We start from the raw sequence: 19097 nt of genomic DNA on the forward strand, positions 1-19097 counted from the left end.
TCTACCTGACTAGCTCAAGGCTTCCCCAAATGCATACTCCCACTTTACTTTGTAGGTGAAGTTAATCTTTTTTTTTTTTTTTTTTTTTTTTGCAGTACGCGGTCCTCTCACTGTTGTGGCCTCTCCCATTGCGGAACACAGGCTCCGGATGCGCAGGCTCAGTGGCCATGGCTCACGGGCCCAGCCGCTCTGCGGCATGTGGGATCTTCCCAGACCAGGGCACAAACCCGTGTCCCCTGCATCGGCAGGCGGACTCCCAACCACTGCGCCACCAGGGAAGCCTGATGAAGTTAATCTTTGAGGTTCCACCCTGCTCCTTCTCTGATTGCTCCTTTCAGTAACTACTCTTCCAAAGACCCCAGGCTGTCCCTGTGGACAGAAAATCCGAAGAACACATTTATACTGAGGAATGCTGATTTTTACTCCCCTCCACAAGCAGTGTAACATTTAATAAGTAGCCTTTAAAAGACAGACTCTAGGGCTTCCCTGGTGGCGCAGTGGTTGAGAGTCCGCCTGCCGATGCAGGGGACACGGGTTCATGCCCCGGTCCGGGAAGATCTCACATGCCGCGGAGCGGCTGGGCCCGTGAGCCATGGCCTCTGAGCCTGCGCATCCGGAGCCTGTGCTCCGCCACAGGAGAGGCCACAACAGTGAGAGGCCCGCGTAACGCAAAGACAGACTCTAGTACCTTCTACTCTGAGAAACCTCTCTTGACTCTCTAGGCAGAATCTCTGAACGTTATACCCCCATCATTAGATCTCTCCAACTTCAACATTCTTTAGGGAAACAGAAGTGCCTGCAATTTTGCTTTGCTATGTTTTCCTCAACCAAAAGAATTTCCATTAGAGTAGAACAATTTTTTTTTGTAGTTTTAGTAAGTGCTTTTTAAAAAAAAATTTATTTTATTTTTTATTAAAGTATAGTTGATTTACAATGTTGTGGCAATCTCTGCTGTATAGCAAAGTGACTCAGTTATACACACACAGGCATTTTAAAAAATATTTTTTCCATGATGGTTTATCACAGGATATTGAATATGGTCCCCTGTGCTCTACGGTAGAACTTTTGTTTATCCATCCTACATATAATAGTTTACATCTGCTAATCCCACATTCCTAGTCCTTCCCTCCCCCACCCCCCTTCCCCTTGGCAACCACAAGTCTGTTCTCTAATTTGTATTAGAGTAGACCAATTCTTTTCAAATTTTCCCACCAAAGTAACAACTTCTAGAGACAAGTAAATACTAAAATCTGGAGCACTGGGGTTCTTGTTGCCTTGAAAGAGCAACAACACACATGACATCTATTAACAGGCTTGTATTTTATCTAAAATTTCATGAGGATTTTACATTATCTTCCTTACTATAGCCCTATTTGTTTAAACTAAAAATGATATTTTCCCCCCAAATCTTGGTAAAAAATTTACGTCATGTTATTTAACATCGTGACTTCTAACAACCAGACCAGATGGCATTACTTTTTAGTCCCTCTTACTGGGGATAATTAATAAAGAAAGAAAATGGGTGATGAACAGAGACAAAGGAGTGGAGATTTTGCAAGGAGGCCTTGGGAAAGAGAACTGAAGAGGAGGAAGAGGAATGCTAGCCTTAGAAGTGAGAGCTGGTAGTGGCTGCGAGGCAGGAGGGAGCTGAGGTGTGTGCAAGAGCTGTCAACAAAGCAGGACCCGGAGAAAGGCTTAACCAGCAGGCAGAGAAACACTAAGATACACAGAAGAACTACAGGAGGAACAAAATAAAACAAAAAACCACTGGCTACAACCTGGCAAAACCAGTTTACAAGCATATTCTTGAAAGAGCAGGAAAAAATGATTCTAATAAAATGGTAGTAAGCAAAGAATAGTTAATGGAAATCAATAATATAGCACCCGTCGTTACTAATGTAAAATGTACAGAATAGCACTAATGGTACCTTTATCTAGTGAGCTATCTTCTTAAAAAAGTTTTATTTTTGTGAAACTCAACAGTATTACATGGACTGACTTGCTCAGCATCCACCCCCACTTTTACTGTATTGTATTCCTTTATTGTAGAGATTGAAAGGGTCACAGACTCTTTTGTGCTAGAGTATGGATACAAATTGGTCTCTATCTGTTATATGCCATTACAACAGATCTGGAAGGCAGACGTGAGGCAGAGGACATGTTCCTTTCCCTTTTGCTTTTACTACTAGCAAGGATGACAGAGTTTTCTGCTCCAGGGTTTGGTCCCTGAGGCCCCAGAGGCCCGATGTCAATAGTGCTGATGAGAGTTTCCGATCACTGGGCTGCAGTGTTGGCACTGTATTTCAAATTTAAAAGATCTACTGGTTCTCTCCTGAAAGCTTAGCCTAGAGCCCACTCCCTGAGCCCTTCCAATAACTTAAAGTACCTTAATAATCTATATTAAACTCCTCTCTGTTTAAAATGGCTGGAGTGGGACTTCCCTGGTGGCGCAGTAGTTAAGAATCTGACTGCCAATGCAGGGGGCATGGGCTCAAGCCCTGGTCTGGGAGGATCCCACATGCCGCGGAGCAACTAAGCCCTTGCACCACAACTACTGAGCCTGCGCTCTAGAGCCCATGAGCCCCAACTACTGAGCCCATGTGCCACAACTACTGAAGCCCACGCGCCTAGAGTCCGTGCTCCACAACAAAAGAAGCCACTGCAACGAGAAGCCCGCACACCGCAACGAAGAATAGCCCCTGCTTGCCGCAATGAGAGAAAGCCTGCGCGCAGCAATGAAGACCGAACACAGCCAAAAATAAATAAATAAATATATAAAAATAGGTAAATAAAATGGCTGGAGGGAGTTGTTTCCTGTAACTGTACTCTCCCTGACACAGCTTCCATCTCTCTCTCAATCTCACCTCTCTCTCTGTCTCTCATTTTCCTTAGTATTAATAGGTCTCAAGCTTCTCAACTGATTTCTTCCAACAGAATGTCATAAATCCTCACAGCTAGGGAGAGATAATCTGCCTCTATACTGACAGCTTCCATAGTATTCTACAATAAACTGTGTGTGTTTGTGTTTCCCTCACTAAACTAATGCACAAAGCAGGCCCACGGCCCTTATTAAAGGTTTGCAGACTCCCTGCTGCCCTTTGTCTACAGATGACTGCCAGGGTTGGAGAAGAGAGAGAAGCTGCCTTGTGTGTGTGCCGTGTGCGCCAGCAGAGGACAGCAGCATCTGCTCAGGAAAGCTCTGAGAGAAATCAGCAGAGAGGACCAACTGTAGTTCTGAGACAGGACCCCTCGGTTCTGGTGTACTCTGCCACTGATTTACTGTGACATATTGGGTACTTCATTCTGGCTCTCTGGGCATCAAGTTTCTTCATCAGAAACATGTGCTCTCACATTACTTCCTACGATAAAATTCTATGATTCTAGATATATACCAATACTGCTCAGATCTCTCTCTCATACCTCAACCCCCCCTTTTAAGGTTCGTTATTTTTGAGGCTGCTATTTGCTAAAGTCCCTGAAAGAGAAGTACTATTTTTACTTTGGAAAAAAAGTGTCCTTATTCAGTCTTGAACAGAAATACTCCTTTCAGCCAAAGAAGCAGGTGACAAAGAAATCTGCTGGGGTCTATCAGGTTTCCCTGGCTCTCCTCTTGTGGTTGGAAATTTAGCTGGGCCTGTTTACCTTCCTGGAAAAGGTCAAGTTCTGATATACTTTTGGAGGCAGCCGAGATGAAAATTGCTATACTTCCTACTGGGTTGGGACACACATTGAGAGCAGTTAAGAGGACTTGAGATGAACCAGCTTTACCATTTTAAGAGTTTTCACTGGATTTCCTATGTTTTACATAAGTATGAAAAGTAGTAGTTTTATGCATCAAAAAATGGTACGATTGCTTCAATGAGATTAAAATAACAACCCCTTATTTTTAACACTTTACAGCTTACAGTTTTCTTATCAGTACTAAACTTGTGCTGATGACATCCCTGATAATCACACAAGATGGGTGTATCTTTCTCTATTTTACAAATAAGGCAACCAAGGAACAGAGGGGTAAAGTGGCTTGCTCATCACACATCTGGTAAACTAGCATTTGGAAGATCCAGCCAGGTTTCCTAACTCCTATTCCAGGGATGTTCCATTGCAATACTTCTAATTAATTCTACCTGGTTAAGAGAAAAGCTCTCCCTCTGGCCTGGAGTGAACAGATGGAAACTTTCCCTCAAGCAATGCCCAAATTTTTATGTTAATAAAAACCTAGTTCAGTTTTGTTAAGCTAACATTAACTGACAGCTGCTCTGTGGCACACCTGCACAGATGAGTCAGATCTGATTCTTGATCTGCAGGCAGACACACAGATAATTATAATACAATAAGATAAAGACTATGCCAAAAGCACAGGGGACTGTGGGAACAGAGAAGGACCCGTAACCCTGCCTGGGTAGTTGAAAGAGAGCCTCTAAAGGATGATGATACTGAAGATGGTTTTGATTTTCACTGAGTATAATTTAGATTACCTCAAATCACTTTACCTTTCTGTTCCTTGATTGCCTCATTTGTAAGACAGGGCTAGAGATACCGGTCATGTTGAGTATAAGTACACAAGTCTTATAAGTACTGAAGCTGATTCTTGAAGGTTCCTTAGAGCTTTTTCTAACAAAAGTATCCAAGAAACTCTTGTATTTCAGAACCAGGACCACAGTGGGGACTATGCTGCCTCAGGTTTAAGGCATAATTCAGGGCTGTTAGTGAATCCTCTGCATGCAGCTTTGCACTAGGAATCATTCGTTTCCTTCCTCAAGCAAGAAGCTTCTAAGGCATGAGACGGACAGACACAAAGAGAACACTGTTGAAGGCAGGAGGACAGCCAACGTGGATATTAAGGAAGCATCTACATGGTTTTCACAGAAGTTTGGCCATTTATAGCTGACTCACAGAGTGTGGGATATGCTGCCCTCAGCTCCATATTCTTAGAAGATGAGAGGTGAAGAGAATCTTAGAGATGATCTTATATGACCATCACATTTCACAGCTGAGGAAAAGAGAACTGGGTTTGCCCAAAGTCACTAAGCAAGTTAATGGCTTAGCTAGGGCCAGAAGTCAGTCTTTTGACTCCCATTCCAGAAGTCTTTCTATTATATCATCATTTGAAAGGCAATTTCAGAGAGATGATGGGCAGGTCTGTACACTCAGGGCCCAGCACAGGGTCTGACTGAAGCATAAATATTTGCAGGGTGAAGGACTATATGGGCCTATCACTGCAAGGGTAGGACTTGGGAGACAAGAGACCTCTGAAAGTATCCACTCTGAAGCTTGATCTACCCTGGCTAAATGGAAAGAGGCCAAATAACAAGTGATTTACAGATTTGTAACTCATACCAGAAATATGAGAGGTGTTGAGCATCATATTCACAAACAAGAAGACATTAGGCTTGCTTAGTTGCATCAGGAAGACCCAGGTGTTGAGATACAGAAATAAACTCACAGTCCCTGTCCCCAAGGAACAGGCAGCCTAGTGGAGAGACACATTAAGAAACATTTTCAGTACAAAGTAATAAGTATAACCTCAGTAGTATAATGAAAAAGATATTGAAAGAGAATATTATTCGCAGCAATCATTGAAAGGGCTACCCCATTAGTCCAAGTTTCTGAAGGCTGAACAAGCAAGGAAGCAGTGAGAATAGAGAAAAGGTGACAAAAACCTTCTGTGTAAGAGGACATGATCCTATACCCTGTATTAGACACAGTGGAAGCTTAATAACTATTTGTTGAATGAATCCATTAATCCCTGCAACTTCTCCTCTGCTAAATTTCCACATAAGCAACTTTCCTGCAGTAGAGGCAAAGCATAAAATCAGAGAACGTATTAAAAGGAGAAAAAGGGCATTTGAGCAAGGTCTCATATTCATCTGCTTCCTCATTTAACAGATATTTACTGCTTATTATGTGTCAGACACAGTTCTAGGTGTTGGGGATTTAGCAGTAAATAAAACAAAAAATTTCTGTCTCTGTAGGACTTTTCTTTTTCTAGAAAGACAGAAAATAAACAAAATACACTATTTAAAGGCCATAGGAAAAAATAAAGCAGGAAAGAGGGACAGGTATTGTTGGAGAAAGGCTGTAATTTTAGATGGGTGACCAAGGAAGGTCTTGCTGAGCCGGTGATTTCAGTAAAGACAGGCCAGGAGTGAAGAATATTCCAGGCACAGAGAGAACACCAGATTCAAAGGCCCCAAGCAGGAGTCTGCCTATACATTTAAGAAAAAGCAAAGAGGCCAGTGTGGCTGGAACAGGGTGCCTAAGAGGAAGAGCAGGATGTTGGGGAGAATTTGGTAACTGGGGAAGGGAGAAAGGAATCCTGGCTAAGAAAGGTTCATGAGCAAAGGCCCAGGGAATGGCTTGCCATATGTTACAATTGGAAGGGAAAGGAAACCAAGCACTGCTGGAAAAAGTCAGCATTGTGCCACCAGTATGTCCACTGCCACTCTAAAATCATGTCAATTAGTCTTAGTTGAGCCCTTGCTGCAGTTCAGCAATTTTCTTATTTATATCTTCGTGATTCTCTATAGATCCCTTGTAATGACCAAGAACTTCAGCCAAAGAGGATCAACTGCCACCACAATTCCCCATGTTTGCTCCAAGTAGGCCTAGAACACACACTTTCCCACTTCAATATCTTCATTCAAGTTGAGATAACCACCTAGAATTTCATTCCCACCTTTCTGAAATCATATTCATTCTAAAAAGTTCTGATTTCTTAGACATGTCTTATTTCTCTGTTTCTAAACTCTCTAGACACTAGATATATAATTTTTGTGCTTTTTTTGAATTTTATTTATTTTTTATACAGCAGGTTCTTATTAGTTATCTATTTTATACATATTAGTGTATATATGTCAATCCCAATCGCCCAATTCATCACACCACCACCATCCCCCCACCACTTTCCCCGCTTGGTGTCCATATGTTTGTTCTCTACATCTGTGTCTCTATTTCTGCCCTGCAAACCAGTTCATCTGTACCATTTTTCTAGGTTCCATGTACATGCGCTAATATACGATATTTGTTTTTCTCCTTCTGACTTACTTCACTCTGTATGACAGTCTCTAGGTCCATCCATGTCTCTACAAATGACCCAATTTTGTTCCTTTTTATGGCTAAGTAATATTCCATGGTATATATGTACCACATCTTCTTTATCCATTCATCTGTCGATGGGCATTTAGTTTGCTTCCATGACCTGGCTATGGTAAATAGTGCTGCAATGAACATTGGGGTGCATGTGTCTTTTTGAATTATGGTTTTCTCTGGGTATAGGCCCAGTAGTGGGATTGCTGGGTCATATGGTAATTCTATTTTTAGCTTTTTAAGGAACTTCCATACTGTTCTCCACAGTGGCTGTATCAATTTACATTCCCACCAACAGTGCAAGAGGGTTCCCTTTTCTTCACATCCTCTCCAGCATTTCTTGTTTGTAGATTTTCTGATGATGCCCATTCTAACTGGTGTGAGGTGATACCTCATTGTAGTTTTGACTTGCATTTCTCTAATAATTAGTGATGTTCAACAGCTTTTCATGTGCTTCTTGGCCATCTGCATGTCTAGACACTAGATATTGTACTACCTATCCTTCTGGTCCTTAGAGCATTCTCCTTTATACATCAATAATCATGTAGCTGCTAATCCCCTTATCTGGGTTATCAGCTCTTGGAGGACAGAAACCATGTGTCATTTGCTCTGCACTTTCTGTACCTGGCACTGGCCTGGCACAGATTTACTACCTGATGAACTGAACAACCATTCTTGCAATATAAGCACAGGACTGGGTGTATAGTACATAAGCACCCTTTTAAATACAGAGAGTAAACAGGACCAACTGGTAAACACGGTTTATCTCATACCTAAGAGTCAGGATGGTATAGAGGAAAGAGCACGGGTTTTAGGTCCAGAGATAGCTGGATTCAAATTGCAGCTCTGTAGAGCTTATTAACTGTGTAACTCAAGTCATTTTACCTTTCTGAGCTTCAGTTTCCTCATTCATAAAATGGGTATGTACTGTAATCTGTTCATAAAATAACCCCACTGTGGTAAGGATTAAATGAGATAATTAATGTACAAAAAAGAATAAAATTTGGCACAAGGAGATGCTCAATGAACTATTGTCAATTGTCAAGCTGCATTTAAAGAATGTAACTCTAATTGAGAAGTTACAAGTATATTTGCTTTTTGCAATATGGGGGCAACCCCTGAAATGGAACATAACCATATTTTTGCACGTTAAATTTTATTTTCAATGCAAAAACAAAAAACCAAAACAGTTCTTGCAAAAAATCAAAGCTTTTTTTGTGCTTTCCTTAAATTCATTCATGTATTGATTTTTCTCTCTTTTTTTTTTGTTTTTTTTTTTGTTGTTGTTTTATTTTTTATTATTTTTTTTGTGGTACGCGGGCCTCTCACTGTTGTGGCCTCTCCTGTTGTGGAGCACAGGCTCCGGATGCGCAGGCTCAGTGGCCATGGCTCACGGGCCTAGCCGCTCTGCGGCATGTGGGATCTTCCCAGACCGGGGCACGAACCCATGTCCCCTGCATCAGCAGGCGGACTCTCAACCACTGCGCCACCAGGGAAGCCCGATTTTTCTCTTTTTAAAAAATTCAGTTTTTACAAATCAGACTTGTCACAAATGGGCTGCTTTGGTAGGGCAGTAAAAAAGCAAAAACTGTTTCCCAACTTTGTGACTCATACAGTATGGACCTCAGTATCTCTAATACAGCACAGCAAGACTATGTGGAGAAGATTTTGTCCTGAGATAGAATGTTTCAGGGTCTCTGACACACAAAGGTTATGAGAAGGATGAGAACCTCAGAGTCTTTGTAGAAGCTTATAATCCTGGAAGTAATGTCTGTTTGTAGTGTGTATATGGAGAAATAGAAATGAAAGACAGACAACAGTTACTAGGAGCATGAATTCTGTTTCTGTTCCAAAGTAATAAGGATACACAGAAACACTGAGGCAACACAGAATTGATAGGAACCGAGTAGGGAGGCCAAACCAGAAGATGTATATTTAAACCTTCTGGACTCATAAGGCTATGGTTTTCTGGCTCTCAGAACCATCACACACCTCAGAACTGTTAATCACAGCTGTTTACAGATGAGAAATTCAACAGAGAGACAGTAACTTGCTCAAAGTCACAAACACACACAACTTACTGGAAATACAGGGCTGAATACACTCCTACTAGAATGTAAGCTCCACAAGGGCACTATTTTGTCTGTTTTGTTCATTGCTTTATCCCCAGCACCATGGACAGTGCTCAAATATAGCAAATATGACATAAGTTTTGTTGCTGAATGAATGAATAATGAATGAATAAATGAATGAGATAAGGTCTTTGTTCTTAAACAGCCCCTACCTAGTGGAGAAGAAAATCATGCAAACAATGTTAGTACATGTGATATATGTTACGATAAAAAGGGCAAAAGTGCTAGGAGAGCAAACAGGAGGCAGCCTTTATGTCAGAGAAACTCTGGTAAATGGTGATGTTTGCTTTGAGCTGAGTCTTGAGAGAGGAGTGGGAATTAAGCAGGCAAAAGAGAAGGGTGATGGCAAAAGGGAAAATTTTAGGAGAGATTACAAGGCTGAATAAAAAGTAGGGCAGGGGTTCCTTGTGCCATGGATTACTTTGGCTGTCTGGTGAAGTCTATGGGCCTCTTCTAATATATATATATATATATATATATATATATATATATATGTGTGTGTGTGTGTGTGTGTGTGTGTGTGTGTATATATATATATTTTTTTTGCTGTACGCGGGCCTCTCACTGTTGTGGTCTCTCCCATTGCGGAGCACAGGCTCCAGACGCACAGGCTCAGCGGCCATGGCTCACAGGCCCAGCCACTCCGCGGCATGTGGGATCTTCCCGGACTGGGGCACGAACCCATGTCCCCTGCATTGGCAGGCAGACTCTCAACCACTGCGCCACTAGGGAAGCCCATATATATATTTTTAATGCTAATTGTAAAATACATAAGATTACAAAGAAATGAAATTATATTGGCGTAAGTTATCAAGACATTAAAAAAGTGACATAGTAATCACTATAGTTTTATTAATGCACAACAAGATCTAACTGTAGGTTTAATAACTACTGTAATTTTGAAGTAATGACAGGTATAGATGATATTCCAAGATATCTGCAGTAACTAAAATGTGATATGCAATACCTGTGATTTCTATTGTTGACAACATCACAGGTACTGTTAATATTACTAGGGTCTATTGCCTACACTCACAACTAGAGGAAATGTTCAATTTTAGTTAGAGATTAATAAAAATAAAGATGTATGGGATTCCCTGGTGGCGCAGTGATTGAGAGTCCGCCTGCCGATGCAGGGGACACGGGTTCGTGCCCCGGTCCGGGAAGATCCCACATGTCGTGGAGCGGCTGGGCCCGTGAGCCATGGCTGATGAGCCTGCGCATCCAGAGCCTGTGCTCCACAACGGGAGAGACCACAACAGTGAGAGGCCCGCGTACCGCAAAAAAAAAAAAAAAAAAAAAAAAAAAGATGTAATTATTTTCCTATCCAAGTTCACCTACCCTGACTTTAATCCTTGGATCCCTGTGGGCTTATGGATTCAATGCTAAGAACCCTTGGCCCTAGGTACATAATGAAGAGGGCCTGAGTTGGAAGGAATGGAGAAGAAGGTAGAGATCTAAGAGAAATTTAAGAGATACAGCAATTTTAATGGATCTGATGATTTGATGGTGGAGAAGGAAAAGAGAAGTATCTAAGCTGATACTCAAGTTTCTGGACTGGGGAATTTATGATACACAAAATTAGGATAACTGACAAGGCCCACTTAGGACCTCAGAAAGGCTTTCACTTGGCTTAAACCTTTAGGCTTGAGATATATAATTATGATTAAGATGATTAACAATTCTTCCAGACCCTGTCATGATCAGAAAGATTTGTGAAGACAGGACCATAGCCTGTGGAGTCAGATACCTGTTTATGGATAAGTGAGCAGAACATACCTTTCAAGCTCAAATGCATTGCTCTTTCTACCAGGATACTGACTGCAAAAGTTCCATCTAGTGCAGTAGGGTCCTCCTGGGCCAGGCAGACTTCAGCTGTGGTGCTGCTGCAGGGGACCTGGGTGGAGGCCGGAGACTTCTGGTGGTCATGTGGTGGAGAGAGCTGGAGCTCATCATTTCCTCTGGGGAGCTGCTCAGACTCACTGGCGCTGCTGCAGTCCATGGAGTCCAGCTCATTAGTGGGCCCAGGGTGTGAAGAAAGAGAGGAGAGAACCACATGAACTCTCAAGGCAGCTCCTGAGAGGTTGGAAGCATTTCGTCCAAATAGAGGATACACACCTGCAAGAGGATGAAGGAGGATAAGCCTAGGCAAGCAGGGACACTCTCTAAACCTGGAGATGCTCTCTGAGGGTGCTTGTGGCCCTCTCTCCTTTGGCAGGGCTATAGGCCCTAATATACCAATTTGCAAAGAAACACACACTGTGAGAGTTTTTACTGCCTCCCCCCACCCCATCACTACCTGCAACAATGGAAAGTAGTGAGAGGTCTGACTTCAAGGCAAGAGGATAAAAAGCTGGTGGGAGTGGAAAAGTAAGAGGGAATGGACAATCTGAAAAGTTGAACACTGCCTTTGGTATCCCTCAATAAAAAGAGGTATTTGTGTTTGAGTTCTGATCCCTAAATCTATATTCAGTTTCCCAAACCTACTTGCTCCAGCAGAGTGAAGTTAAAAGCCTGTCTTTAAGAACTTTAGTTCAAGTGAGCCTTCCACACTTCGCGGACTTTTTCTGTAGTCTCTTTGAAGTGACTCTAGGCCAGCCCAGATAAAACAGGGCACACAGCATTTGATGAGGTGCTCAACAGAGCCAGAGTTATACCTGCTGGGTCCAGAGAGAACCAGAGAATCTGGGATGATCACCCAGATGCTCAGTTCTCCTTCTTTAGCTTGGGCCACCTGCTCAACAACAGGGTCAGAGCACAAGGCTAACAGAGCTAAAATAGGGTTGTGACTCAGTTTCTTCAACCGTATAGTGGGGGAAATAACTAACCTTACAGGAATGTTAAGATGAATAAATATGACGTTTGTAAAGAGTCTAGTCTGGCCATCTCCAATCCAATCTGTACTATAGTTGCCAGCCTTATCTATCTAGAAAGCAAAGCTGTGTCACTCTTCTCTTCAGAAGCCGTTAAAATAGCTTTCCATAGCTCTCACAAAAAAGTCTAAACTCTCCTGCTTAGAAGAGGCCTTCAACATAGTACTCCTGCCCAGCTGTCTAGCTTCATCTCCCATCATTTCCCAACCTATATATCCTGTGATCCAGCAGTACCAAATTACTCATGGCACCTAAAACGTATCAAACTGCTTCCTGCCTCTGTGCCTTCACCCACGCTATTTCCGTTTAGAAAGCCCTTCTTTCCTCCTTTTCGTGACTTACTCCTAAATCCTCTGTAACTCAGGTCAAGCATCATCACTTCCACTGGGATGCTGTCCTTGAACCAAAGAGATGTTGTGTCCCTGTGCTCCCACAGTGCCACTGAGAATACCTTTTTCACAGTTCTTATACTTCGCTGTAATTGTTTACTCTTCTACTCTCCCATTAGACTATAAGCTCATTAACTATTTCTGACTCATCTTTGAATTCCCAGGGCCAAGTACATGTAGCAAATACTGAACAAATGTTTTAAAGAAAAGCACCCATAGTGCCACTTGCAAAATGTTACCTTCCTCCTTTCAAACCAGTTTATTACCATGTAGATTTTATGATTCCAAGATGTGCTGACCAGAGAGAGAGGATATCCTAATCTCATTAGCAGGTATGCTTTTCAGTGTATTTTAAAACCAACATTCTAGATTATAATATAGGCTCTTATACAGGTGGTTAAAGGTAGTCTCCTAAATTCACTCATTTTTATTTTACATGTATTAACTGAGGGCTTACAATGTTCTAGACACTATGTTAGGTGCAACAACCTTATGAATTTGGATGTAGTCTAAGGCTACAAAGTTCAGCACCAGTTCTTAGATCTCAGACAGTATACCTTAGACTCCACTAAGGTATACTGTCACTAGATAATGCCCTTCTTAAAGCATCCAGCAAACCTCTTTCTGAAATCTCTGTAGTTTTAAGAAGTATTACTAAATTACTATTAATCTTTCAACATGCAATAATGGAAAGAACACTTACTAACATGTGACCCTGGGCAGTTACCCAACCTACCTGAGCCTCCATTTTCATGACTGAAAAACAGGTTTCATACCTACCTCACAGGATTGCTGGGAGGATCAAATAAAATAATGTCTGAGAGGGTGTCTCACACAGTGCTTGTCATGGAGCAGCAGTTGCTCAAACCACAAGTGCTAAGCCTGGTTCCTCACTTACCACTGACAGTTAGTGTCCTTGCTGACCTCTCCCCAAGTCTGGCCAGGTCCACATAGGCTGAGCCAATCCAGCTGTCTGTCTGATGGGGCCTCTCCACACTGTCATTGCCATAAGCCCGCCAAACTTGGACCTCTAACCTCTCCTCTCTGAAGTACCAAAGCAGTGATGGGCTCCTAGAGACTTCTGCTCTTTTGGATGCCTTGAAAGTAACCATGACCTGCTTTTTGTTTGCAGATTCCTTAGGCTTCTTGAGAGGGGTCCAAAAGCCTTCATGATCGTACAGCTTGTAGCGGAGGTAGCAATATGTATTCTTATGAATGTGCTTCTGGCCAGCAAGCAGCACGCAATGGATAGGCAGCCAAAGCCTCGGGGTGGAGATGGTAACAGTGGCTGGCTCCTCTTCATCCATCTTGACAAAATCCTTCAGATTATTCTCAAAGCTCCAGCCCAATAGCTCAGCAGCTTCCAACACCCGCTCTCTGTCTCCAGGATGGGTGAAGGAAATGGAAAGCTCCAGACCACCCACAATCTTCTGCATGAGCTCCAAGCCGTGAGGCAGGGCCCCCTCTTCTGGTAAAATGATAGGATACCATCCTGTGATCCCTTATGAAAGAAAAGGAAGATGTTTCAATTATTGTTTTAAAAGTAAAAAGACTTAGCCACTTTCCACCCCATAGCCACTATCACCCTGGCCCAAGACAGAAGAGAAAACATATACCCACAGTGCATTGAAGTTTGTTTCATCTGACCACTGAAAGACAATGAGATCAGGTGGAAGAACAAAGGCTTGGAGCTGGAAGACCTGCATTTTCTTCTTGGCTCAGCCCAAAACTAGTGGTTCAGTCTGGGTAAGCCATTAATTTCTCTCAGTCCTATTTCCTTACCTGACAAATGGGAAAAATAGTGCTGATCTTGCCTACCAGACAACATTATTATAATTGTCAAATGAGATAATGATTTTGGAAGAGCTTTGAAAGAAAATAAAAAATGTGAAATATTATTATGGTACTATGAGTACAATGGAGAAGGCATGGGACAAGGTCAGGAGATCTGGGGTCTAGCCCCGCGTCTTTCACCAAGGGAATTGCCACTTAGTGAACACATACCAAGGACCAGGCACTAGATTTCAAAATAACAATTTAAAATATTAGCTACTTGTTACTGAGCATCTATTATGTGTCAGAAATTCTCTTATGCTTTATACATATAACTTCATTTAATTCTAATAACCCTGTGAAGTTCTGAGGATTAAATGGGATAATAATCCCTATTTTGCAGATGAGGAAATGGAAGAGACCTGCCCAAGTCGTTATAGCTACCAGGTAGTAGAGCCAGGATTTGAACCCAGGTCTAGCTGGCTTTAAAGTCTACACACCACCTATTATAGGTTCACAATATCTTTTTTTTCCCTTAAATTTTATTTATTTATTTATTTATTTTTGGCTGCATTGGGTCTTCCTTGCCGCATGTGGGTTTTCTCTAGTTGCGGTGACCGGGGGCTACTCTTCGTTGGTGTACATGGGCTTCTCATTGCAGTGGCTTCTCTTGTTGCGGAGCACAGGCTCTAGGCACACGGGCTTCAGTAGTTGTGGCACGCAGGCTCAGTAGTTGTGGCTCGCAGGCTTAGTTGCTCCACAGCATGTGGGATCTTCCCAGACCAGGGCTCGAACCCGTGTCCCCTGCATTGGCAGGCGGCTTCTTAACCACTGCGCCACCAGGGAAGTCCTGGTTCACAATATCTTATCTAGAACGCTTAGCGTCAGATTTGTTTCTGAATTTAAAAATTTTCAGATTTTAGAAAGATACTGTGGTACATAAACTGAATATTATGTACTAGCCAGTGGTCACATAGGTCAGGGGTTGGTAAACTTATTCTGTAAAAGGCCAGATAGTAAGTATTTTCGGCTTTTGGGCCATATGGTCTCTGTTGCAACTATTCAGCTATGTTGTTGTAGTGAGAAAGTGGACACAGAAAATATGTAAATGAATGGGCACAATGTGTTCCAATAAAGCTATATAATCAGGCAGTGGCCTAAGTCAGAAAATAATGTCAGTTGAGGTCAGGTTTGGCTGCTTAATGAGTTAATAAAAAACTTTTGACTTTCTGAGCTTTTTGGATTTCATAATTACGTAAAATAGATTGTGGATTGGTATAATATTCACAGCAATTTTCTGAGAAAGGTTTTGTATTAATTAAAATTATAGATGGGGGCTTCCCTGGTGGCGCAGTGGTTGAGAGTCCGCCTGCCGATGCAAGGGACGCGGGTTCGTGCCCCGGTCCGGGAAGATCCCACATGCCGTGGAGTGGCTGGGCCCATGAGCCATGGCCGCTGAGCCTGCGTGTCCGGAGCCTGTGCTCCGCAACGGGAGAGGCCACAACAGTGAGAGGCCCGCATACCACACACACAAAAAAAATTATAGATGGGAAAATTCAGACTTATTGAGATTAATTCGCCAAAGGACACTTAAGGTGTTATGATTTTTGGAAAAGGCATTTAATTTTTTTGGGCCTTCCAAGTTTTCGTTTATAAAATGAAGACACTGAAATGAGGAGGTTGATCTCTATGACTCCATTTGACTTGGTCGGTCTAAGAACCTATGGCTTTGGCTTTAGTAATTTCTCATCACTTGGGTATTAATTTCCTCACAACCTAGTGCTTCTTAACATTATTTGGTCACAGACCCCTTTGGCTCTAATGAAAGTTATCCCCAGAAAAATGTACAAATACATAAAAAATTTCACACCACTTCAGCATGTAAGTGGATTAGATTATTCCTCTTGCTCTGTGATTCTGTAATTGAGATTACTGGCAGGAAGAAACAAAACACAATGTTCACTTTAGAATAACTCTGAATATAAGACCAATGATACATGCCGAACTGTCTAAAAGGTTTATTTCCAAGGGGTTAAATTTAATTTGTGAAGGTGGGATTTCTCAGATGGTGCCTATTCTCTGACAAACTCTGTAGTAAGTTTCAGAAGGAAGGAAACTGAGGTGTCCTATGTGCCCTGTCCTGTGCAAAGATCTTTCACGTGTATAATTTCATTGAATGCTTCGATAATCTTGCAAACATCTTATTATTTCCATTTTTAGAGATGAGGAAACTATGGATCTGAGAGATGAAGTGACTTGTTCTAGATCACAAACAGTTAGTGACAGAAGTGAGACTTGAACCCTATATCAAGTTGTAGAGACTTCTCTCTGGCAGGCACATAGTACCTGTTTATTGAGTATTGCTCAAACTTCAATTCACAATTAAATTTGGGAGATGTGTGATAAAATTTTGGAAACTAGATTATACAATCCTAGGGAGGAAGATGGGCAAGAGAAGGAAAACTAACATTTACTGAGTGCCTACTATTTGTCAGGTACTTTATATATCCTATTTCATTGATTTCTACCTTGTAGACTTGTCAGCATTAACAGTCTCCATCCATAAGGTAAGTGGGGCTCAGAGAGGTCAAGGTCACTCTGTCAAGGTGACTAGTAAAATGTAGGACGGGACCAATATTTCCAGACTACTGCCTGGTGGTTGTGCCTTCTTTTGGGTCTTTACCTCATACCCTTATTCCTTCTTCAGTGAGAGAGGAGGGTATAGTGAAAAACAATGGGCAAATCTGGATTTGATTTCTAGTACTCTACTACCTGGCTGTGTGGTTGACAAATCACTTAACCTCTGTAAGCCTAAGTTTTCTCATCTGTCAAATGAAGATAATCCTGGGGCTTCCCTGGTGGCGCAGTGGTTGAGAGTCCGCCTGCCGATGCAGGGGACACGGGTTTGATCCCTGGTCCGGGAAGATCCCACATGCCGCGGAGCGGCTGGGCCCGTAAGCCATGGCCGCTGAGCCTGCGCGTCCGGAGCCTGTGCTCCGCAACGGGAGAGGCCACAGCAGTGAGAGGCCCGCATACCGCAAAAAAAAAAAAAGAAAAAGATAATCCTGTATCCCCATCAGTAAGAGTTACCATGAAGCTCAAAAAAGATCTGAGAAAATATTTTACAAAGTGCTATATAATGCAATGGGTATTGCCATATTTATTATAAATAGTATCATCATCATTATCTTTCCTGGAGTAAGATGACAGTACAATGTTTTGAGCTTCTTTGCTTTATTAGAAGGTCTTTGAAATGATTAGGAAAGGACTTAAAATGTTTTTGGGAAAACCTTTGAGGTATTTGGGAGAATTCAGAAGCATGTGTTAAGGGGTTTTTTATTTTTATTTTTTTTTTTGCATATCTTGCAAGAGAGCCAGACAAGAAGATCTCTTGCAGGGAAGTGAATGGGAAAGGGTAGAATTAGAAAGTGATAATCCAGGATCCCTACCAGATCTCTTGATCAGCAGATCTTTTGTTGGAATCTTTACTACTCCAAGCAGATAATCTTTGAATGAGCGGATACTGGTTATATCACTGGCTGTTAAATCAAACAAAGAAAGAGAAATTATTTGATGGTCTACTGACCAAAGGGCTTGTACTACAAAAGAGCCATATAATCCTCCACTTACACTCAGTGAATTTCAGTGTTGGAAGACGCATTAGAGATCATCTTGCTCCAGTCAAAACTTGAATGCCCTCTAAATCATTTTAATTAAATCATTAAGTATGTGTATGCACACACTTAAATTTTGAAAAATTCAGACATACAGAAAAGTTAAAAGAATACTACAATGAACTCCTATATACTCTTCACCTAGATTCACCCACTAACATCTTGACACATTTGCTTTATCTCTCTCTACATTCTCTCAAACACTCAATACGTATTCTACATATTTCTGCTATACCCTTCAGAAGTAAGTTGCAAATATGACTCCTCACCCCTAAACACTTCAGCATGTATCTCCTAGGAAGTGCTATACCATTCAAAACAGAGCCCTTTTTAATTTTAATTGTGAGTCATTTGGTGCTCACCTGACTTGGTATCTTCATGATAAATAGCAAAAGTAACTTCTGCAAACTCCAACAACTCTGCCAGGAAACAGGCTTCTCCACTGCAGTGCTGAGTTACCAAGTTACATGAGAATTCACTGTGATGGGAGAACTCAGGGCAGAAGGAACAGGCCACAGGGTGGGTTTGGCGCTGTTCTCCCTTGGGCAGGAAGGACAGATGAGTGGTAACAAAGGCATTGACCCCGACTGTGGCACTAAACTGCAGAGCAGGTTCCTGCTCAGCCAAAGCCCTGTAGGGGAGAAGGGTGGGAATGAGAAGGAGGTAATATCAGAAATCAGCTTGACTGCCTAGAAAACATCACCATTTCCACAAGGCCACCAAGAACACTAACCAACCATGTGTTTCCTGTTTAGGCTTCTAGCAATGTCACTATGTGTTTTCTTAGTAATCTTGATATTACAGTGTACGTGTATATGAGGGAGACAATATTCATCTGCCTACTAGAGTGATACTACAAGGACACTCCATTGTACTGGTCTGGCTTCTTGCCCTTTTTTCTTAAAAGCGCAACACAGACCCAATGCGGGACTTACAAAAAACTGCCTGCCATCTAATCTGACTTTCCCTGTAAGTTCCCAGAGAGAAAAGCAACTAAGTTTCTTATCCATTACTCAGTCTCTCTGAGGTCTACTGAGTATCGAAATTCCAAGTCCTTCTCTGTCAATTAAACAGTAGTTAATTTAACACCATGTTTAGGAATTCTGACCTGGGCTGGGTCTTACCCAGAACAGGTACTCCATTATACACAAGTTTCATGCCTCCATGGCC

At 42.0% G+C, this 19097-nt stretch overlaps 1 protein-coding gene and 1 long non-coding RNA gene across 5 annotated transcripts in view; one reads left to right on the top strand and one right to left on the bottom strand.

Moving 5' to 3' along the window:
* Positions 1–19097, bottom strand: part of C2CD3 (C2 domain containing 3 centriole elongation regulator) — a 128752-nt gene that overhangs the window by 38458 nt on the left and 71197 nt on the right. For all 4 annotated transcript variants that reach the window (XR_010946177.1, XM_067750297.1, XM_067750298.1 and 1 more), the window contains exons 21-24: positions 18290–18558; positions 17703–17792; positions 13379–13981; positions 10998–11336 (exon numbers count right to left, since the gene is read on the bottom strand). Coding sequence is in view for 3 of the 4 variants with exons in the window: in XM_067750297.1 (XP_067606398.1) it covers positions 10998–11336; positions 13379–13981; positions 17703–17792; positions 18290–18558 (1301 nt within the window). In the remaining variant the exon portion in view is untranslated. The remainder of the gene's footprint in view (positions 1–10997; positions 11337–13378; positions 13982–17702; positions 17793–18289; positions 18559–19097) is intronic.
* Positions 1–19097, top strand: part of LOC137230609 (uncharacterized) — a 76042-nt gene that overhangs the window by 4623 nt on the left and 52322 nt on the right. The window lies entirely within an intron of this gene.

This window comes from Pseudorca crassidens, chromosome 9, assembly GCF_039906515.1.
Source record: "Pseudorca crassidens isolate mPseCra1 chromosome 9, mPseCra1.hap1, whole genome shotgun sequence".
NCBI classification, from domain to species: Eukaryota; Metazoa; Chordata; class Mammalia; order Artiodactyla; family Delphinidae; genus Pseudorca; species Pseudorca crassidens.